Source organism: Rana temporaria, chromosome 9 (genome assembly GCF_905171775.1).
Source record: "Rana temporaria chromosome 9, aRanTem1.1, whole genome shotgun sequence".
Lineage (NCBI taxonomy): Eukaryota > Metazoa > Chordata > Amphibia > Anura > Ranidae > Rana > Rana temporaria.
In genome coordinates, this window is record NC_053497.1 from 136,316,004 (window position 1) to 136,339,121 (window position 23,118).

A 23,118-nucleotide genomic window follows, 5' to 3' on the forward strand; every position below is an offset into this window, starting at 1 on the left:
CTCAGGGTATAAAGCAAGGCCTCAGATAGTCCCAAAACTCATGGAACTGATGGCAGATGAGCATCAGGTATGGGCTATAGAAACTTGGAGGATGGAGGCTGCACATGGCTTGGCAGCAGCATGAACATGTTCTCAATGTGGTATGGCAGGAAAGAGCACAAAGCACATATAGGCAACACGCCTCCCAGTGGATATCGGCACCTCTTTCATGGAAGAAACATTTGGAAAACTGTGTCAGGTCTGAGTGAATTACTCAGAAAGCGAGTTTAAGAGGCAGGACAAGCTCTGAGGCAATACCAGTGGCATTGGACCGGAAAACCATTCTATAGCCAACTTTTAATCTGGGGAGCACCCAAAGATTTCATCCAAGCTAGCCCTGCAAGGTCCAGTGAGGTCCGGACACGACATTCCAAATTCAAGACTAAAGATGGTCACGCCAGATAGTAGCAGCTCAAAAGGCAAGCACTAACAGCTTTCTAGAGAAAAGACTTAAGTGAAGAACAAGAAAATTGGAGGATAAGAAAAAAATAAATAAAATGCAGCTAGCAAAAGTTGGGTTACTCTTCCACACTGCAGAGATCAAAAGAAAAGATGTCCATTATTCTAGGACACTAGCAAAAACAGAGGCATGCTGGTAGTAGGAGGTATTGTCCTGGTCCGGCTTAGTTTTTCAGTGTCCAATCATTCTCTACGCTGCAGTATAACCTGAAGGTGAAAGATTTCCTGTGTCCCTCAAAGTAGAAAAAAAAAAAAAAAAAAAAAAAAAAGAATGAACAGTCTACATTGGAAAAATGCTAAAGAGGACAGAGCACAGCGATGACCTCATCAGGGAGTCAATGCTCCTCTATACTCCCCCAAGCAGGCCTGGGGCAGGTCAGTAACCAAATTGAAGTGTTTTTTTGGCAGGGGTAAAGGCAATGTCACCGACCCGTTAGACTGCACAAAAGGGTATCTGGCTGATCAGCTTTGCAAATTTTTTGACAGGTTAAGACAATTCATAACCTTGATCATGACTATTTTAATTTAGTGGATTGTCTGGAGTTTAGTTTTAAGTGTCGGTTGATTAAACCTAAAAGTAATGAATGTGAAGAGACAACTGAACTAGGAAAAGAAAAACCCATTATAAAAGCAGATCGATGAAATGCAGCATTATGTGGAGGGGGGGGAGAAGAAATCACAATAGGAGAAGGAAGGGCACTCAAACATATACCACCCCTGACTGATATCCTGTCCCTGTAAATAGGTGGTTTCTACTGATCTCAAGCAATCTTCACATGCAGGTCGTACCTCTTCGGAAATTCTGCGAACTTTCCTGAGTGCTGCTCCGGTCTGAGACAGGAGACCTGGGATCTTCATTCTCCTTGTTTTCCAACCGCCTTGGGGTCTCACTCCCAGATTTTGAGGCTTGCTTTGTCTTCTGATCCAGCTGTTTAAGTTTCGCTGCGCAGGCAGCGAGCCTCTCTTCTCGAGCGCGGCGTTCTTCCTCCTCCCGTCTCTTGCGAGCGCGCTCAACTGCCTCAGATATCTCAGACTGTACAAACTTCTGCCTAGGAGGTACCTTCTCTTCCTTCTCCTCCACAGATGGTTGTCGCAGTAGTGCAGAAGGTGCAGGCTTCTAAGAAAATAAAAAAAACATACAGGGGTGTAAACTGACAAGCTCACAAAATCAAGTCAACACTGCTTTTTAAAAGGAATCCTGTACCAAGAAATATTGAATTGGTCATTGCTCACAGCCAGGCAAACAGCATTTTCAGAGAAAACAAAAATCACAAACGGCTTGCATAATTCTTTTGCCGTCACTGTAAATAGTATAGATATTACCACGGTCTAACACATAATTGGTCATCCCGAATCTATAAAGGAAGTGGGTGGGAGCTCAGTAGCCAATCCCATGACAAAGCATTTACTGCAAAACATGTCGGGAACGTGGCTACAGTTTTACTAACTTCACAGACTGGAGACGCAGCTGCTGTTTAGACAACTTGCCACTACTGGGAGCAGAGAATCTGGAGTGTGGTGAGCCTATACCAACTGAGCACACACCTCAGGTCCGCCGTGACCGCCTAGCACTGCAGAGCCTACTAAACACTGATGTTTACTGTGATTTGTTTGAAGCTGACGTTTTAATTTTTTACATGTGAGTTTAATGAATGAAGTGTGGCTGTGATTTTGAATTAAACTGGTGGTACAATTTTACACTATTGGAGCATTTCTTATGTTTTCATGTACATTGAGAGATTATCACGGTGGTCCAGCTGAGATTTGTTTATCCATTTGTGGGATCATACACAAGTTATTTAGCCTAACACTAGAGTGAAAGGCAAATCCGTCTGGTGAGTGCGTTTTTCAGAGGGGAGTCATCACAGCCCGGTGGTGAGGTGGAAGGTTCACAGAATAAGGAATTTTCTCATCGAATTTGTTCAATTTTTTATAGACTTTATATCAACTTGTCACGTGGTGTTATTGAGTTTATATGTTATTGTTTATTTATTTATTATATTAATTAGCGCTGCAATTTTCTTACACCTATTTAGGTTAAGTTTTTTCAGTTTAAATATTCATTCACCAAGCAGCAGCTGTAGTTTATTTCACATTTTTTCATTGGTGTAGCGGTGATAGAGGTTACCCAGGGCATTTGTATCCTACATCAATCATATACTGTCTATAGTTTTTGTTTACAGTTTCATTGTGAACCAGGGGCCCATCCAGGATCAGCCCGGCAGCCAAGATAGAAGGCAGCACTTGCAGGTGTCCAGGAGCCGACCCTGAAATGTGGGAGGCTCCCGCACCTCACGGGTGAATTGAGATATCTGCAAATGAAATTTCAAGTTTATAAAATGTAAAGTTATGCACGTGGGGGCTAAGAATATGCATGCTAGGGGGAGTACAACTGGGGGAATAGTTAAGGATCTGGGGATTTCTGGGGATTTTGGTAGATCATAAGCTCAATAATAGCATGTAATGCCAAGCTGCAGCTTCCAAAGCGAGCAAAATCCTCTCTTGTATTGAGAGGTGTGAACTCCAGAGACATATTTTTCCCCTGTACAAATCATTAGTAAGACCTCATCTGGAATATGCAGTTTCGTTTTTGGCACCAGTTCCAACCAGTGGGAACTGGAGAAAGTGCAGAGAGAGTGCAGAGAAGGGCAACCAAACTGATAAGAGGCATGAAGGAGCTCAGCTATGCGGAAAGATTAAAGGAACTGAATTTATTCTCGCTAAAAAAAAAAAAAAAGATGGGGGGGGATTATGACCAACATGTATAATACATAAGTGGACCAAATAATTGAATTGGTGTTGAATAATTTTAAGGTCATCACAGATTACAAGCGGCACCTCTTTAACTCTAAAGGAAAATATTTCATTTCCAAATACAGAAAGGCTTCTTCACAGTAAGAGCTGTGAAAAATGCAGAATAGACTCCTTTAAATGCTGGTTCTGTCCAGCTCAGCAGATTGCGCTAAAAAAGCCCTGCATTCTTTCTTAAATGTACATAATATAACTGGATACTAATGTAGTATCTCCTAGCGTGGCTAGAGTACCAAGTAATTTTTTTTTTGTTAGGTTAATTGTCAGACTTGGATGTGTTAATCTGGGTCAGGTGAGTGACTCAGGCAGGCTGGACGACTCCGCAGCATCTCTGCTGACTCCCCCTCCTAGCTGGAAACTTGTAGAAGATTCCAGAAGCAGTTGCGAGGGGTCGAGGAACTAGCTGGAGTGTCCTGACTAACCCCCAACAGATGGGTTGGCAGGGGGAAGGCGCCCTAAAATACTCAGGGTCAGCCCAGGTGGGGTGGGGTAGGGTGGCGTTCAGGTGGAAGATGGATCGTTAAACTGTTTGAGGCCTTTACGAGTAACTCCCCAGTCTGGGTGGTGAGTGAACTCCGGCCTGGGCTCGGGTGCAGAAGGGACCATTTCTCATGACACACAAAGGGATCCTGACAAGACCGAGAGCAGTAACCACAGGTAAAGGACAGCTAGCGGCAAAGACCTTTTTGCTGCACTACTAAAAGGGGCCTGCGGGCCCGGCCTGAAAAGGGCATTTGCTATGGTCTGATAATGCTCTTGTCAGACCATTGTATCAGCGATAGCTGGTCCTGGGAGATGTAGTGCTACAAGCAAGTCTGTGCCGAAGGTAGAAGAGGAAAAGTTTGTATATAGTGGAGTCGCCGAAGAGTTTCTTTGCTGATCAAATGGGCATCCAATAACAACCCCATCACCCTAAAATAAAAAACTTGCAAGGACTGCTTGTTGTCTCCAGAGAGAGAGTGGAAAATGAATGTGTCTGGCGGTGCAGGGTGGGAGAGAACCATATTCACCAACAGCTCCTGGGGGTGTAACATTCTACAAATATCTATAGGTAAAGTTGATCCAGGGAATATCAGATTGTCTCTTGGGGGATCACAAAGAAATGTTTCCCCTGCTGCAGCAAATTGGATCAAGCTTTGCTTTTTTTTTTTTTGCCTTCCTCTGGATCAACTGTGGGTATAGGATTGTGTGAATAGGATTGCAATTTTGTTTTTTGAACTGGATGGATTGGTCTTTTTTTCAACCTAACTATGTAACTTCCTCTTCTCATGACATCCAGCCACTGAACATGAACGAGAGGAACTCACCAAATAGAAACAAAATTAAACCTCATGGTTTTTACTCTCCATTCGTTTTTTTTAAATGGCTAAAGTTAGTCTTCGAAGACTATGCCACTGACTAACCAGGGTGACAGGTTCTCAAAAAACACCCCCCAAAAAAAAAAAACACTCATGGTGAGAAACTAAAGCAGGATCGGTCCCCTGTATACATTATGACTGCAAAGGTGGTACCTGGTGTTCTGCCACTGCAGGCCGACTGTTTGGCTTGCGGGGAGCTTGCTGTACAGGCTCTGGGACTCTTCTTGCGGGACGATTGTGCATCCCAGTGTCATTCCACACCTTCCCATCCTCAGCTGGGTGCTTTGTTTCAGCACTGTCGGTGGAGTTAAAGGTAACTTGGTGCGGCCTTCTACACTCCCAGCCATTCCTGAAACCAAAAAGAAATATTAGCCACTAGCAAATAGCTACATTTATATACATTAACATTGTTGGAAAAAGATGTTAGAAATAAAGTTGTAAAATCCAATACCAGGTAGAAAAAAAAAAAGGGAGGAGAAGAGGGAAGGAGACTGCATCATGTTCTTACTGCCATGTCTCCACTGGGGAGGATTCTATTCACTTCCTCATGATTAAATGTGTCGAGACATGGAGAGTGAAAAATAAATCAAGTTTTCACACTCTTGTACCCACTGGTGAGATATAATATTACCATTTGTCTGGCAAATAAGCATTAGGAGTTGAGCACAATTTTTTTCCAGTAATGAGATAGAAATAAAACCAAGGTTTGATCCAAGACGCACAAAGGTTTTGGCTGCAGGTCCGCCTTGTGCGACATGTGAAAAAATAGGAAACTAAATGGATTTGTACAATTCACAGTTCAGGCTTTAAGAAGAACCAAGGACAAAACTTTTTGGTTTTTCCCCCTTTGTGGATAGAGTAAGTTTATTTTCTGCCATCTGTGTTCCATTGGGGAAATGTACCTTCCCTTTCTGTCACATAGCTAAAACAAGAAATTTGATATAATCCCTGCAAATTAAGGGAATTCCTTGGGGCCTCCCAGAACTAGTGTCCCCATTGGAAGATTTTCCCTCTAAATACTTTTCTGGGGACAACTCAAAAATTCAAGTTAGACTTACCGGTAACTGGCTTTCCAATAGTCTTTCAGGGCAGCACCCGAGAGATCATGGCTCCTCCTCCCACAGGAAACACCTCATTAATTATTTTTTTAATATCAGGCCTCCTTGTTGCTTCCACCAGTTGTTTCTAGAGAACCTCCAGCCCTGGCTGCAAAACAAAAAAGAGACAGCTACATAGTATTACAGCAACAGAATAAAAGGGCGGGTTACTGCTGTCCTAAAAGACTATTGGAAAACAAGTTACCGGTAAGTCCAACTTGAATTTTCCCAAAACGTCATTCAGGACAGCACCCGAGAGGATAATCAAGACTTACCCCATTTAGGGTGGGAAAACAGCCTGTAAGACTTTCCTTTCCAAAGCCTGGTCCCCCAGCCGTCAGGAGGTCCAACATATAATGAAGGGGAAAGGTCATCAGACTCGTCCATGTAGCTGCCTTACAGATTTGTTCCGGGGGTGGCCCCAGATTTTTTTTACCCAATTCACCGCCAAAGCTCTTGAGAATAAGCCCGAATATCAACTGGACTCTCCTGGCCTGTAAGGAAACAGGCCTCTAGGATAGCCATTCTCAACCATCTGGCTATGGTTCCTTTGGTAGCTTGTCTTCCTTTTTTACTACCAGTAAATTAAACAATGCGTCTGAACGCCTAAAGTCCTTAGTGGCTTTCAGGTAAATTAAGACTGCTCTTAACATACAAGGTATGGAATTTTTTTTCCTTCTTACCCGATGATTAGAGTAAAACGTAGGAAGAATCATCTCCCGAGCTCGATTTTGGACCGAAGCGACCTTTGGCAAGAAAATTAGGACATCAGAACAATTCGGTCTAGAAAAAAAATGGCTCCCTGATTGACAAGGCTTGCAGCTCACCAATTCTTGGAGCGTTCGTTATAGCCACTAAAAAAAAAAAATTAATGGGTTCAAAAGGTTCCCAAGTCCCACTTTGGACAGCTTCTACTCACTACCGGTCAGGACCAGGTGAGGGCTTTAAATATAATCTGATCACAAGGGGTTCTGATGAGATGGATTTTTCCAAAAATAACCCCAGTGTGGCAACTTGAACTTTGAGGGTACTGACAGCTAGGCCCTTGTCCGCTCCTTCTTGCCGGAACTCCAGGATAGAAGAAATCCATCTTAAGGATCTTTAAGGATCTACTGGATGCTGTGCACCAGGAGTTGAAAACCTTCCAGACTTTAGAAATAAATTGCTCTGGTAACACGCTTTCTGCTAGATAGGAGGGTAGCAACCAACCCATTAGAAAATCCCTTTCTCCTCAAAAGCCAAGCTGTGAGTTTTAGTTTTTCTATGCCCTGGTGAAGCAGGGGACCTTGTATCAGCAGGTCTAGTCTCAACGCAAGTTGCCAATACGGTTCGAGTTGCATCTGTAGAAGGGATGAAAACTAAGCCCTCTTGGGCCAGAAGGGAGTGATAAGGATTACCGTTGTATCCTCTTTTTGGATTTATATTATGACCCAAGCCGTGTTAATTTAGTCAACGAAAACGTTTGTCATAATGAGATGAAAATGAAACTAAAAAGTACAGCATTAACTGACAAAAATCAAATCCATTTTCGTTAAAGCGGAGTTCCACCCAAAAATGGAACTTCCGCTTTTTAGAAACCCCCCTCCCGGTGTCACATTTGGCACCTTTAAGGGGGGTACAGATACCTGTATATTTGCACTCACTTCCAGGCATAGACTCCCATGGCACGCCACTGCCCTCCGATGTCTCCTGGGAAATACACTGGTCCCAGGAGAGCCGCGCTACTCGCACATGTGCGGTAGGGAACCAAGCAGTGAAGCGCTTCACTTGCGGATTCCCTCACCGAGGCCAGCGGCGGGGGCAGTCGAGCGACTGCTCGGCCTCAGCTGCCAACATAGCGGGTAAGCTGGACAGGCAAGTGTCCATTTTTTTTTTTTTTTAAAGTCAGCAGCTGCAGTATTTGTAGCTGCTGGCTTTAAAAAAAAAAAAAAAACACTCAAACTACTGTATTTATCAGCATACATAACTGTGCATGCACGTTATACGCCTAAATTTTTTTTTTTCAAAAGGGGGCGGGGATCGGGCAGTCCAGCCTGGATGCCACACATTGGGGGGCTGGTCAAGCCAGCCGGCCGGCCTCTCCTGGCCCTTGGACAGCACTGCTAGCAAAGTCCAAGGTTAGGAAAAAAAATCACTGCCAGCCTTTTTCCTACACCGCTCCTCCTGTGTCACTCATTGTAAACTGAAGCTTCTAAATACCTCAATTGCTCCTTTGTCAGTCGCTCTCCTCCTCAGAGTGTTGCTTTAGATTGGAGGAGAGCGGTCACATGACCATCCATGAAATGTCAGAGGAGAGCAGTCATGTGACCAGGTCCATGCAAGAACAAAGCTATTTTTAGAGACTTTGATTTACAATGAGAGTGACACAGGAGGAGCTGTGTATGAGAAAGGGCTGGCAGTGATTTCTTTCCAACTTTAGAGTACGCTGGCAGTGCTGTCCCAGGAGACTTGGGGACTAAAATGATTTTATCTAAAATGTGGAAAGAAGCCTCAAGGGTAAATTTTATTAATATTATAATGAGGGGTACCTTCATCCTTAAGATCAATATATGAAGGACTTGAGTCTAAGGTCCTCGAACCAAAGAGTCAAGAAGGGAATGGGGGGCCAATAGGACTATTAGCGGTACCAATAAACAATTACAGAAGGAAATAAGAAAAAAATTAAAAAGTCATAATTTTTATTGAAAGACATATACAGACAGTTACAGGATAAAAATGTGACAACCGTCCAGCAGCGCCAAAGTTGAGGTCCCCAAAGTGGGAAGACATAACGATGGGTAGGGGGTTGCAACAGTTCTCGTTGGGAACCGCTAACTGTCTGTATATGTCTTTCAATAAAAATTATGACTTTTTAATTTTTTTCTTATTTCCTTCTGTAATTGTTTATTGGTACCGCTAATAGTCCTATTGGCCCCCCATTCCCTTCTTGACTCTTTGGTTCGGGGACCTTAGACTCAAGTCCTTCATATATTTATCTAAAATGTACTGGAGATTTTAGTTGACCAAAATGCCATTGTAGCCTTAAGACTAATACTAAATCGAAATTTGTGGCCAACTGTGCTTTTGGAGGTTTAGGATTCTAGGTGAGCACGAGCTCTGACCAAGTTTTTCTGAAGCATTTCTCTGGTTTGAGCGAAAAACAGCAGGTCGTCCAGATAAGGAATCACCGAGATTCCTTCTAGACGCAAAGGTGCCAACGCTTCGGCCATTAACATTGTGAACACTCTTGAGGACAACGACAGGCCAAATGGGAGTGCTCTGAACTGCAGGTGTGCCACCTTCTTCCCTACTTTGATTGCCAACCTCAGATCATTCTGGGACCTGGCATCTAAGGCTATGTGGAGGTAGGTATCCTGTAAATCTATTGAGGCCATGTAGCACCCTTGGTTCAGGAGATTTTTTACTGAGAAAATGGAATCCATCCAAAATCTTCTGTACTCTACTGATCGATTTAGAATCTTGAGATTTATGATGAGACAGAACTTTCCTGAGGGTTTCTAAATGAGGAATACGTGCGAGTAGAAACCCTGAAATAACTCCCCTATGGGAACCGGAACAATGACTCTCTGGCATTCCAGTTCCTGGATTAGTGACTTCATGGTGAGAGCCTTGGCTGGTTTCCTTTTTGGAGGTTCTTCCGTGAATTCAATCACATATCCCTGGGAAAGCATGTTTACAATAAACTGGTTTGATGTAATGCCTCTCCACTGTGTAAGAAACTCCTGGAGTCTTCCCCCGACCTAGAGGGAGGAGTCACTGCGGCTTTCCGGAAGTCGCAGGAGTATTGAAGAGCACTCCACTCCTACTGTTGGGCTTCTGGAAAGACCACGATTTCTTTTTTCTCCCGTGTTTTTCTTTGTTGTCCTTCTTAAGGCCAAAAAACAAAAAAAAAAAACGCTTACGGGTCTGCACCCGCTTCTTCTTGGCAGGAAACTTATTTTTGTCAGCTGTTCGGTCAAGAATGGATTCTAGTTCAGAGCCAAATGGCTCTGCAAAGGGAATGCTACATAGCTGTTTTTTTTGATGCGGCGTCCCTAGGCCAGGCTTTTAGCCATAAGCCATGAGCAGAGTTAGATAATGCTGTGGACCTGGCTGACAAGCCTATAGATTCTGCAGAGGCATCCGCAATATATGATACTGTTGCAGATAAAGTTGTAAAAGAAGTCCTGTTTTGGGAAATCTGCAGTAACATGGGCCTTCATCTGGTTAATCCAGTGTTCTAAATTTCTAGCAACGCATGTTGTTGCCATTGCTGGCTTCAGATTGTTCATCACTGATTGCCAGGCTCTTTTAAGAAGCAGGTCCATCCTCTTATCCATGGGCTTCTTTAGTGTGCCCATATCTTCAAAGGCGAGGTCAGTTGACTTCGAGACCTGTGAGAAAGCGGAATCCAGTTTTGGAACCTTGTTCCAGATAGAGTCAGTTTTCCTTAAATGGGAATCTTCTCTTGTGACCCGAGAAAAAAAAAAACACACAACAGCTTCTTCTCTGGTTCTAGCTATTCTTTTTTTATTAAGTCTATGATTATTGAATGGACCGGAAAAGTACGGCCTTTTGAGTCTCCCAGACCTGCGTACAGGCAGGGAGAGCTCCGTTTCCTTCTCCATCCCCAAGGTAGTATGCATTACTTTCAAAAGTCCAACCTCTTCTAGTGAGATCTGTACTTAGAGGCAGCATCTGCCTCACTTTCCTCCTCCTCCTCCTCAGAATCTTTCCATCTGGAGTGAGGGAAGCAGGTTCTTGGGAAGTATCCTGGGGAGATCGGACCCCCGCCAGTATTAGGAAACCCCCTTGGGATTCTGACGATGGCTGCGGAGCCCTAGGTTCCCCTGAGGGACCTAGTCCTTCTATTAGGTTTGACCTAAGGCTTGAAATGTAGCGTGGAGCTCATCCTTAATGGTTGTAACCAAATCACCAGAACTGGATAACAACTTACTAAATCTGAGATGTAATCTGTACAAAGGGATTTAGTCCAAACTTAGCTTAAATTTTTCTTTGCAGACAGACTCTTGACTGGTTGAACAGAGCTTTTGGCCCAAACAAACAAAAAGGACCACGCTAAAAAAGGCTGCTGCACAGCACAAGTAAAACACTCAGGTGCACGAGGAAAGAAAAACTTCTTACTTCATTGTGCCCAAGCAAGCCATAACCACCACCTTTTGTGAAGTCCCCTACTGCTAGGCAGAAGTGCTAACCAACTAACCACTATAATACACATGCTCAGGGAGAGCTCTCACTAGAGAGGGGGGGTGGGGTGGGGGGGGAGGAGAAGAAAAAAAAAAAAAAAAAAACCACAGGAGAAAACGGCCCCAGGAGTAACAAAAAGGACACGGCCCCTTACCTTGGCCTTGCTGGTGCTTTGGCTTGCCCCCTTAACTGCTGCATTTTCCTCCATAGAGTGCACTGCAGTCACGTGGTTTGCCAAGAAGTCGGTTCCGGGATTTTAAAAAAAACGCTGGCACGCTGAAGCGGAAGTTTAAGAATACAACAGGTGAACCTGCTCTCTCCCCCTGCGCTTGCAGCCGGAAATGACACTGCGCGCCCAACCCAGAAGTGCTGCCTCTTCCTGTAAACTGCACAGGACTCTCCTCGGCCACCAGAACAATGACGGCTGCTCAGCCTTGCACCGCTGCCGTCCCGCGATGCGGCACCACAGCAACCGCTCATCTGCAAGAAAAAAATGGGCTGCACTCCCAGGCAGTACAGGCTCTCCCTGAGCACGGAAGGGGGAGAGGGAGCCCACAGGACCATACAGCAAGAGGCAAGTGGGAGGATAACTCTCCTAGAAAGAAGAAAACTGACGGGTGAGAACCTTTTGTCTCCCAGAAAAGCCCTGAAAGATCATGGCTTCCAGAGGTGTTTCTCCAGCTGGAGGAAACACACACACAAAAATAAAAATAAAAGCTGCTGGAAGCGTGAAGGCCTCCTGACAAAGATTTAATTGATGAGGTGTTTCCTGTGGGAGGAGGAGCCATAATCTCTCGGGTGCTGTCCTAAAAAGAAGTTTTGGGAAATTGGGGTTTTTCTTTTTACTTTCACTCTCGATGATAATGGTAAACAGGACAAATCAAGAGGGAAAATCTCCCTAACAGGGGCAGATGTGGTAATTTAAGCCTAATGGGCCAAAACACCCATCTCCACTCTATCCAAAAACTAAAGAAAAAAAGTTTTGCCTTCAGTTATGCTTTATTTATACAAGATCTTAGCTCAGACTCCATATAATCTGCAGGTTCACACAAACAGAAGTCAAGCAAGCAGTAAGACGCATACTCTTACCATTTAGCTCTGCTCTCTTTTGTAACTTCTTCCTCCTCTTCATCTTCACTGAATTTCAGCTTTTCTGAATAATCCACTTCATCATGGATACCTGAAAATAAGAGGATTGATCGATGGGAAATCTATATTGTAACTAATAGAGTAAACTTACAGAATAGCAATGCTGGACAAGTATTCCAGTAACGCTTTAAAGCGGAGTTCCACCCTATTTTACAACTTCTTTGCATTCGTTTTTACACTGCCCCCTTAAATACATTTGGGATGTTTTTTTTTTTGTCTTTTAAAAACTCACGTTTTTATCCGTGAGTCTCTTATTCCCCCGCCGCGGCGGAATGCCCCCCCCCCCCCCCCGCCGCATCCAGCGCTGCTATGCCTCCTGGGATATGTGTTTAATCAATCCCAGGAGGCTGGGCTGAACATCGCAGCCGTGGATGAACATCTCGGGGGGCGGGAGGGAGGGCAGTGCCGCCCATAGAGGTGGTGTCCTTCCTCTTCTCCCTCTCCAACTCCTCCCCCGTCCTAGCTCCTCCACCCGTCCTAGCACCGCCCCGTCCTCCTCCCTCCACCACCCGCCCGCCTGCCGTCTGTCTCCGGTGCACGGAGATACAGATCATCAGGCAGACAGAGCGGATCTCACTCTGTCTGATAGGTCTGTATGTGAGAGCACCGAATGTAGTACAGCCCCGCCTCCCTGTACATAGAAACAGCGCGCTCTGCACTGTCTGTTACAAGTCTAGTGCAGGGAGGCGGGGCTGTACTACGATCCGTGTTCTCAGATACAGACCAATCAGAGATCCGCTCTGTATGCCTGATCATCTGTACCTCCCCCACTCTGCACATAATGTTGTCACCGCACCAACGTCACCGCACCAACGTCACACACTGATATCACCGCACCAACGTCACACACTAATGTCACCGCACTAATGTCACCGCACTAATGTCACCGCACTAACAAAATGAATTTATTGACAGTGCACATGTCTGGTATATGTATACACACCACATATATAACAAGAGATATATATAATCTTGTTATGTAGATATATCTGCACAGGAACAAATTATTTATTATATTTACTGGTTCCTGGAAGGAGGAGGGGAGGAGAGGTTTGCATAGATAAGGGGCGGTAACTTTCTCTGACACTCCCGTTGCTATTGAAACCTGATCTGAAACCATTACACTGCTTGTACAGCACTGAGCATGTGCGAGGCTGAAATCCAGGAAGTCATACAGTCTGGCTTCATGATGCCCACACTTAAGATGGCCCCAGTCAATTTCTGTTTTATAAAGTGTCTAAATGCTGTAACAACCTAACAAAACGGACCTTAGTTTACAGACTAACTGTAGTAGAATACATTAAGCTTGTGTATTACAGGGGTTTTCATATTTAAAAAGTTTTTATTTTTAAATTTGTGGCCGGAACTCCGCTTTAAGTGAAGAAATACATTGCAAATGTATGGCAACTAGCATATCTCGGTTTGGGAGCCAAGCAGTAATGATCACAAGGACACAGAGGGTGGGGAATCTATTTACAAATAGAGTACAAAAATGTGACTCTCTCTCATCCATTAAGGGGGACAGGTTTTTTGTTTTGTTTTGTTTTTTAACCTTCAGGACATCCAAATGCAGTCCAACTGAAGGGTGGACAAACTCAATAATGTGAATAGACCAGGTGGCAGGTTTGCAAGACTGAAATAGGGGGTAACAATACAGATATTCATCTCAGGGAGGAGACTACAACCAGGAATGCCACCTAATATGTGAAGAGAAAGGATTGGGTTCAAACCAAGGTTTTTTTTAAGAGAGAATGCAGGGAGAACTAGCATTTAGATCTCATAGTCCTAAGGGAACAAACAAGGGGAGCTACAGACACTCCCTGTACGAAGGTCCTAACAAATCCAGGGCTATCATTTCTGAAACCTGCCCCTTAAGAGAAAGGATGAGCTCAGACATGTTCGGAATCCGCACGTGCAGAGCCCGCCAGGAATTTAGCGATGTGCTAGTCGCAGGCAGTGAGACATTTTCCCGATCCGTGGCTGCAGAGATTGGTAAAATGTCACACTGCCTGTGATTAGCGCAGTGCCGACATCCTGGCCAGCTCTACATGTGCGGGTTCCGAACTTGCCTGAGCCCATCCTTACTTAAGAGTACTGAGAGCCAACACTGGGCCAGACCCAGCTGCAGGAGGGAAAGGATTTGTTCCACGATTACAGACCTTGAAAGTAGTAGTCTTCCTAGCAGGAATCACAGATTTAGAAATGCCTCTGGCCCACTAAAGTGATGCTGTTTGTCCACACCACGGTTGCAGCACAGTGTACTCGCGGGTTTGCTGTGCTTTCCCAAGAACTCTGTTATTTCCCGCTGTTTTGATGAGCTTTCTGAAAGTAGATCAAAACTCACACATGCAGGACTTTTAAAGTACTTTTCAGAAAGCATACCAAAGCCATGTGAAATAGAAGTCAATGGTAAAGCACAACTATTCCGCAACAAACACAGAGGTATAGAGAGCTCCACCTATAGTGTACAATGACACAGAGATGAGGATTCTTGCATCCACACCAAATATGTGGATGGAGCTTTAATTGTTTGAGAGAGGGAGCTTTGCCAGATTCAATGAGCAATGCCCATATAATCTTATTTTATAAGCCTCCAAAAAGATCCACCCTCTTGTGCTTCATACAGGCCTATTGCCCTTTTGAATGTAGATTTCAAGATTGACAAAAACGTATTTCCCCCGACGATTGCAACCTATGATGCCTAGTATTATTGATTCAGATCAAACAGGGTTTATGACCGGTAGGGCCACTGATGTGAATTGAAAGACTATATACTGGTACTAATATTCCTGCCTTACATCTCAATACAGGATCTAGGGTTTCTGCCTCTCTAGATAGAGAAGGCTTTTGATACTCTTGAACGGCCCTTTTTGTGGGAGGTACTGTGCAGAACGTGCTTTCCAAAAGGTATTTATAAAATGGTTGCAGGTCCTATATAGACATCCCATAGCTGCAGTGAAGATGGGGGAGGGTTAGCTTATTTTTGGTTATTTAGGGGAACTCTGCAGGGCTGCCCTGTCTTCCGACCTTCTTCACTAATATAAAAGGGGTTGTGGGAGAAGGTACCCTTGTATGCAGATGATCTTTTCTTTTTTGAACAACGCTGAACCCTCTCTCCAAGGAGCCCTACAGATTTTGGATTCCTTTTGAACGGTTACATGGCTGAAGGTAAATTGAAGTCCTTGTTGTTCCCAATAGACATAGAACTATATTCTATGGCAGTGTGTAGAGAATGTCAAATACTTAGGAGTTGCAATTTCCCGTCAAGCTTCCGATTATATTTCCTTGAATCTAACCCAGATCCTAAGAGATATTGGGTCAAAGTTTAAAGTTTGCAAGTCTCTACCATAAGCCTTACTGGGGCCTATTAATCTTTTAAAAGATGAAAATTATACCAAAATTCATGCATCTTGAGAAACTCTCCCCAGTGCCTCCTGGTCTCATTTTTTACCAGGTTAAATCAACTTTTTTTATCCTTTTTATGGGGATCAAAGAACCCCAGATATAAATTGCCAATTTAGCTTTCCCGGATTTATATATTTTGTGGCCACTCAGCTGGTTAAAGCCGCATTGTGGCAGAGTCCAAATGTATCCAACTTCATCAGTCGGCTGGAAGCAGCGGTGGAAGCTCTTAAGATACTTGTATTTAGGGGCTGCAGGGCACCCTACCAGTTAACTGCTTCAATGCTCAACACTATTCGATCTTGGGAGGCTGGACCTGGATGCAGGCATTATCCCAAGGATGCAATTTCTCCAAATGCCCCTTTATGGTTTAATCCTACTCTTCCTCAATTTTGTAAATTACCAGAGCCCATTGCATGGACCAAGTATAATGTTAAACTCCTTTCTCAGATGGTTACTGATCGGAAATTTAAAAAATGGTATAGTTGCGCTAAATAATAATCTGAGTGTATAGACCAAAAAAGGATTTTGGAAAACAAATAATGAAATACGAAAGAGGTGCTAATTGTGAAATTAAACATCCATGGTGTCACAACATATTAGGGCTGCACAATTCTGGGGAAAATGAGATTCGCAATTCTTTTGCATAAAATGAAGATCACGATTCTCAATTTTTTTTTTTATTATTTAAAGTGGTAGTAAGCCCCGTTCTTGTTTTTATTTATTTTTTAACCTACCTGAAAGCCATAATGAGCTAGTATGCACCGCATACTAGCTCATTATGAAATACTTACCTTGGAACGAGTCGTAGTGAACTTATCTGGTCCACGCCGAGGGAGATGTCATCTTGCGTCTGCGTGTCTTCCGGGTATCGCCGCTCCATCGCTGTGACTGTCGATGTCGACACGCGCGGGAGACTTCTTGCCGGCAAGGTCTGGCGGCTGCCGGGCCTTTAGCCGAGGATCCCCGCTGCGCATGCGCCGATGCAGTCAGCAGCGCACTGCGAGGGGAAGATCTCCTAAACCATTCAGGTTTAGGAGATAGGCATACCTGTAGGTAAAAGTGGTAGTACAAAGTATACTACCACTTTAAAGTTATTTTCAACACAAAACGGAGCTTATATGCTTAAATAAAGTATATGTAAATCTGACAGACTGTTTCCATGTTGCATTTTAAAAGCCGCAGCAAACCTGCAGACCTCACATGCTTGCTAATGTGAAAGAACACCTCTGATTTTCACATTTAACTAAAATGTGAAAATCAGAGGTATTCTGTCACATTAGCAAGCATGTGGGCTTTGCTGCTGCTTTTAAAATTTAACATGGAAACAGTCTGTATGATTTTCATATACTTTATTTATGCACATAAGCTCTGTTTTGTGTTGAAAAATAACTGTGAAAGTTATTACTCTGTTGGGTGTAACAAGATATCCGCTTGCCCCCCTTCTAACTAACATTACTGTACAGGATTTTGGGGTGGAGCAAGATGGCGGCGACGAAACGTCACTTCCTGACGAGACAGCCGCCACCGGGTGTACCAAGATGGCCACGCTCCGGAGCTAGGCCGAAGCCGGGGACTTTCCTATGGCCGCACCCGAAAATCTATATATAGTCCAATTCCACAGGTAAGGATGGGAAAAAGGAGTGAAGAGTGTAGGGATCAAAAAGCCATCCGCCACCACCTCAATGGATTCTTCCTCCTGTTCCACAGGTGAAAAGGGGGGGGGGGTGACCCTTACCAGATCCGTTGGACCTCAGATGACAAGGTCATAAGAGCTTGGCAGATATACTTCTGCAAGGTTAAGGTTAGTAGCCTCCTCCAGGGCATCTCATCTCCATCCTCACAGATGTCAAACGAAGCATGGAAGGGGCACTCTCTCCTGAATAAACCACTCCGTGAGTAGTGTAAGGGTTAAAAAATAAGATTCGCGATAGTGCGTTATCTTTTAAAAACTCAGTCGTTTTATTACTGTATAAAAATGATACAGGCAAACAAAATGGCATAAAAACAGCCGGCACAGCTAAAATTTCTGTACGCCTGTGCTTCCGGGGTCACGTGTGGCCGTCGGTACGTAGCACCGCCCTAGGGTAAGGGTTCTCCCCTCCCCCCTTTTTCACCTGTGGAACACGAGGAAGAATCCATTGCGGTGGTGGTGGATGGCTTGGTTTGATCCCTACACTCTTCACTCCTTTTTCCCCCCATCCTTTCCTGTGGAATTGGACTTTATATATTTATCTAAATATTTTGTTTGTGGATATTGTTTTTCGTTGATATGCTGTGTTGCATATTTTGTGACACCATGGATGTTTAATTTCACCAATAGCACCTCTTTCGTATTTCATTATTTGTTTTCCAAAATCCTTTTTTGGTCTATAGACTTAGTCAGATTATTATTTAGCGCAACTATACCATTTTTCCATTACCTTTCACATGATTATCACATGTTTTTTGTGTTGCGGCTTTTCATTCAATTCACGTTTATCAACTTTTAATCATTAGCACAGAATTAACCCCCTTTTCCTTACAACTGATCGGAAATTGTCCACTTTCTCTACACTTACCTCAGCTTTTAATCTGCCCAGTTCCCATTTAGATATTTTCAGCTTTCCCATACTTTTCATGCCCAGTTTCCACAGGGTAGTTTAAGGATTACACAATCCACTCTAGAATCAGTACTTAGGTCTGAATGTGGGAGAGGTCCACCTCAAGATTGTATTCTCATCTTGCTTTATTTCCCTCCAAGCATTAGAGGGTCTTAGAGCAAGGTGGATGCAGGACATAGCAGACATGGAAGATTGGAGGAGTGGGTGGCATTTCCCTCTGCAATCTCTGGTATTCTTGAGACTATATATGATCCAATTTAAAATTGGTACATATCACGCCACACAGACTTCAAAAAGATAAATCCTGTGCGTTTTTGTGAGTAATGGCGGTGCACAGCGGCCCAGGGAGATTTCACACACACACACACACACACTCTTCTGGACCTGTCCATATATAGTCATTTTTTGGGTGGAAGTGGTGGATTGGTTGAACTCTATTACTTCAGCTCCTCTGCCGGTTTCAATGTCTGTATGTTTGTTGGGTCTGGTGGAGGTCATTCTCCCTACAGTATTTGAGCAAGGGTTTGATCATACATTATTTTATGCAAGAAAAGCTATTGCTTTACATTAGAAGACACCCTATTCTCCTACGCTTTTATACTGGAAACAATTGGTAAATAATAATCTCCCACTGTATAAAAAATTCACACGGGGTGGATCGTGCACCTCCGCTTGCTCAGCGGAGATCGCTCCATTGATCCCCGTTGATCCGGCGGATGACAGGGCGGTCCCCGCACACTGTCTTTTCTCCGCTCCCCCCTATGGGGGGGATCGGATGATCACGGACCGTATGTCCGTGTTCACCCGATCAGATAGACGGATGGAAAAGTAGGTTTTTCCTCCGCCACACTTTGGCGGATCAGAGCGGGTCGGATGTCAGCGGGCAGGTCACCGATGACATCTGCGGCTCCATAGAGAAGCACGGAGCGCCCGTACAGGTCCGCAAAAAAAAAAAACTGACAGATGGACCTGTACAGGGGCTTAGTGTGAAAGAGCCCTAAGAGAGAAAAAAAAAAAAGTATTATATCCTGCCAATCATTTATGACAAAGTTGTGGAAGTGTGACCCCCTACATCGTTGCTTAGATTCAGGACAGATTTACTTTGCCATTTGAGTAGTTTGCAATTTGCCTGTAAAATGTGGTTTATACTTTTGTAGACTGTACAACTCACCTGCCCAGCCATCTTCTGTATCATTGTCCAGGTCATCCAATTCTTTAAGATCTTCAGCATTAATAATAGTGGCACGCGGAGCCCTTTCAGGCTGGGGCTGGGGCCGTTGTTGTGGGCGTACCGGCCGGAAACTGCCATTAGGCCGGTTTTCTTTCCTGTTGGAAGAATTAAGATAATATATGGGAACATCACAAGTAACAATTCCATAATAAAAACTACTCAGATTTCAGCTGATTATGCAAAAACAATATTTCACATATAACATTAAAGCGGCGCTCCAGTAATTTTTCTGTTGATTAAAATTAAGCAGCTACAAATACTAACTGCTGACATTTAAAAAAAAAAGCACTCACCCCAGCCATGTTATCCCTGTGTCCTCCCTCGGTGGTGCCAGCATCTCTACTATGGGCACCCGGCTGTGAAGCTTGTGGCTTTACAGCTGGGTGCCCACTGCGCATGCACAAGCAGCACTGCGCTCTGTGACTGGTCCCGAAGTCCAAGGACCTGTCGTGTCCCAGAAAGCTTTGGGAGGGAGAACTTCCGATCACCTGAGGCGACCGTAACAGAAGTCAAAATCAGGTACCTGCTCCCCCTCACAAATAGGAGCCGGAGAGGAGGCCTTAAAGCAGAAGTTCCACTTTTAGGTGCAACACTGCTTTAAGTTATGGATGGAATTTAGCTTACTCATGTTTTACCAGCAACTTGCACTTCTTGTGTGAATGCAATTTACTTGGGCATACCACAACTGCTCAAAATCGTGCGTCTTGTGAATGTCAAAAAGCATCATAGTACCAGTTTGTTTTGTATGTGAAATACAACCTCCATTTGTCAAAGCTCATGAGCTTTGCATGAAGACTTGCAGTACTGCATGGACAATGCACATTGTTCAAGCTGAGTACTCAATACCTGCGGCCACAAGCCCAAAATTTGGCTCACATTTCCACTTACCCTTCATGACTGTTTATCTGGTATTGTCTAAAAGGTACACGAGGTTCAAGACGGGATTGGGAGGAGGTAAGGGTGGGGAAGGAAGCTCGATCCAATGTCCCAGTGGGTTCAGTTGGGTGCTGAGAACACATCTGAAAAGAGAACAAACTTAATAATCCAAAATTTAAGACAATAAAGGCTGATAAAAAAATGTGCATTTCACTCTAAGGAATTAGGCCTAAAGCATGCTAACTGTGGAGAACTAATAAAGCCAGTAGTTGTGTGGCAGCAGTCAATACAAAAAAAAAAAAAAAAACATTGCATTTGGTCAACCTCACCATAAAAGCAGCTGTCGGACATTGCTGGAAGAAATAAAAAGGGCTGTCAGGTGGGTGACCCCTTAAGGGGAGTTAATATTTTTACCTTGTGGGAAGGCAGGAAGGGGAAGCAGGGTGTCAAAAAAGGGAGAACTACTTACAAATTAGCAGACCCCTTTAATTGAAGTGTCTGGCAACTGCCTGGATAGCATTACAGAATCCCAAAAAATGGGTTGTCTGCACTGCAATAACTGACCACTTGCTTTGTGGTCATTGCTGTAAGCTCCACCCTTTCCATTGAATGCAAACTACAATTGGCTAGTAAGGGCACCCACCACAACAGTAAGCAGATTTGGCTGGAGGGAGTCAGGCTGGCACATCAGGAAACCTGGTCCATTGATCAGAGTAGAGTGCATCTAGAGGGCTATATAGCTGGTCTAAGGCAACATGAAGGAACTTGGGGATGCCTGCTATCAATTAGTTTTTGCTTTATTAATTATTACAGTAAAACCGTCATTGCCTATTCTACCAAACATCACTTGTGCATATAGGCGCTTTATTACTCCCTCAGGTCACAGATCTCTAGCAATCTATAGATGGCAGGTGTGAAACCTTACAATGGAAAGCCATCAATTTTACACTTTATTTCTGAAAACAATTACATCACCCCACCTTTGCTGAGGTCAGCCAATACAAAATATAAATAGTTCCAGGCAGCAGGGAAGAGGGAGGAAGTAAAAGGGCTAAAGTGAGCAAATAAAAGTGGATTTTTACACAAATGTTCACAGCTGCTATCTAGGTATTAATAGAAAGCTGTGACATGAGAGGCAGAAATAAAGAGCTTACAACAGCCTCTGTGCAGATACTGTTTGATGGGATAGTAGGATAAAAAAAAAAAAAAAAAAGCACAGGTCACAAAGTTTTTTAAAAGACTTTGAAAAACAAAGTGGTATATCTTGAAATTGTCAGTTACATTTTTCAAATGACCTTGCTAAATAGCATGCGTAATGTTTGGTATTTTAGGCCTTTTTGCCTCTTTGTAAAGTGAACTTTTACTTCAAGATGGTCCAATCGCTGCTAAGAAATACAGAGCAGGGTGTGCCGCCTTTCTGACTCTCTTAGCTCAAGTATGATGCACAGTACTTTAGCAAATTAAGTGTAATTTAGATAAGGATTATATCTGCATCTTGATCCATCAGAACCCCACTGTGTAGATTGTGCAATGCTAATATAAAAGGACACAGGTGAATTAGTTATATTGTCATTACTTAAAAACATTTAAGAAGAAATTAAAATATTTGCCTGACATTAATATAAAAGTATGCACCCTACTGGCACTCACAAAAGCTGGCAGCATATCATGGTAGGTTGGTGGATGGTATGTGTTTCCCAAAAACTGTGAAGCCCCTTTTCGAGGAGGCTGAGCCGGACGTAGCGAAAGCTCCTTGGAATCGTTAGCTTGCGCCGCAGGGGGAGCCCCATCTCCAGAGATGGTGGACTTGCTGCCTGGCTCAGTAGGAGTGACGGTTGGAGATATGCCACTAGAGATGCTTCTCCCACCGCCCTCCCTCCAACTGGTGACATCTGAAACAGGAGCATAAGAAGAAACCAAGATTAATACTTTCACCTTCCACTAACATGCTAGGGAACATGACAGATAAAGAGGAGGTGCAACTCCCATCTTCTTAATCCCGAGATCACTAAACACAACATCAAAAATGTGGTATGGATTTACATTCCTTCTGTGTTCAGCGAGAATTGTACACATTTTGGAGCGCTGTGCCTCAGCAGTCCAGCCCCTATGACAGCAAGCAAAATGCCCTCGGGCCTACACTGACAGAATTCTGAAGACATGGCTCACATTTATTCTTAGAAATCCTCACTTCCTGTTCTTCCTGTAACTCCACACAGTAATGCAAGGCTTTCTCCCCGGTGTGGAGTGTCGTGCTCGCCCCCACCCTTGGACTACAGGAGAGTCAGGATGCTCTCTACGTTGCAGATAGAGAAAGGAGCTGCGTTAGTGGGCGTCCTGACTCTCCTGTAGTCCAAGGGAAGGGGCTAGCACGACACTCCACACCAGGGAGAAAGCCTTGCATTACTGCGTGGAGTTACAGACAGAAGAACAAGTGAGGATTTCTCAGAAGAAATTAGGACATTTAAAAGCAAAAAAAAATCGAGGGATGAGGTAAGTGAAGGAGGACTGCATTAAAAGGTAAAGAAAAAAAAACTGTCAGTCACCGACATCCCACACCCCCCCCCCCCTCGTTTTAACTTACCTGAGCCCCGAATTTGCCTCAGCAGGGAGGCACTGTCCCTCTTCACAGGGTCCTCTTGATCGGATAGATTGATGGCAGCACAGCCGTCAATCAAATCCAAGGACGTGGGCACCATTGGCCGAGTCATACATTCGGCGGCTATGGACGCCGAATGAAGTACTCGGGAGCCCGCAAGGTGAGAAGCACACCAGTAATCACCAGAGACATGACTTAAATGTAGCACAGACTGCACATATGCTAGCAGGCAAAATGTTAAATCACAGCACAAAAATCCCCGTTTCATTTTTAGAATGGGTACATGACCAAAAGCAGTCTGAGGGGT

At 44.0% G+C, this 23,118-nt stretch overlaps 1 protein-coding gene across 9 annotated transcripts in view; it reads right to left on the reverse strand.

The window, feature by feature from the left end:
- Positions 1-23,118, reverse strand: part of PRRC2B (proline rich coiled-coil 2B) — a 187,126-nt gene that overhangs the window by 99,478 nt on the left and 64,530 nt on the right. For all 9 annotated transcript variants that reach the window (XR_005743619.1, XR_005743620.1, XM_040324610.1 and 6 more), the window contains exons 7-12: positions 21,863-22,104; positions 20,225-20,355; positions 19,277-19,431; positions 12,041-12,131; positions 4,821-5,016; positions 1,288-1,615 (exon numbers count right to left, since the gene is read on the reverse strand). Coding sequence is in view for 7 of the 9 variants with exons in the window: in XM_040324610.1 (XP_040180544.1) it covers positions 1,288-1,615; positions 4,821-5,016; positions 12,041-12,131; positions 19,277-19,431; positions 20,225-20,355; positions 21,863-22,104 (1,143 nt within the window). In the remaining 2 variants the exon portion in view is untranslated. The remainder of the gene's footprint in view (positions 1-1,287; positions 1,616-4,820; positions 5,017-12,040; positions 12,132-19,276; positions 19,432-20,224; positions 20,356-21,862; positions 22,105-23,118) is intronic.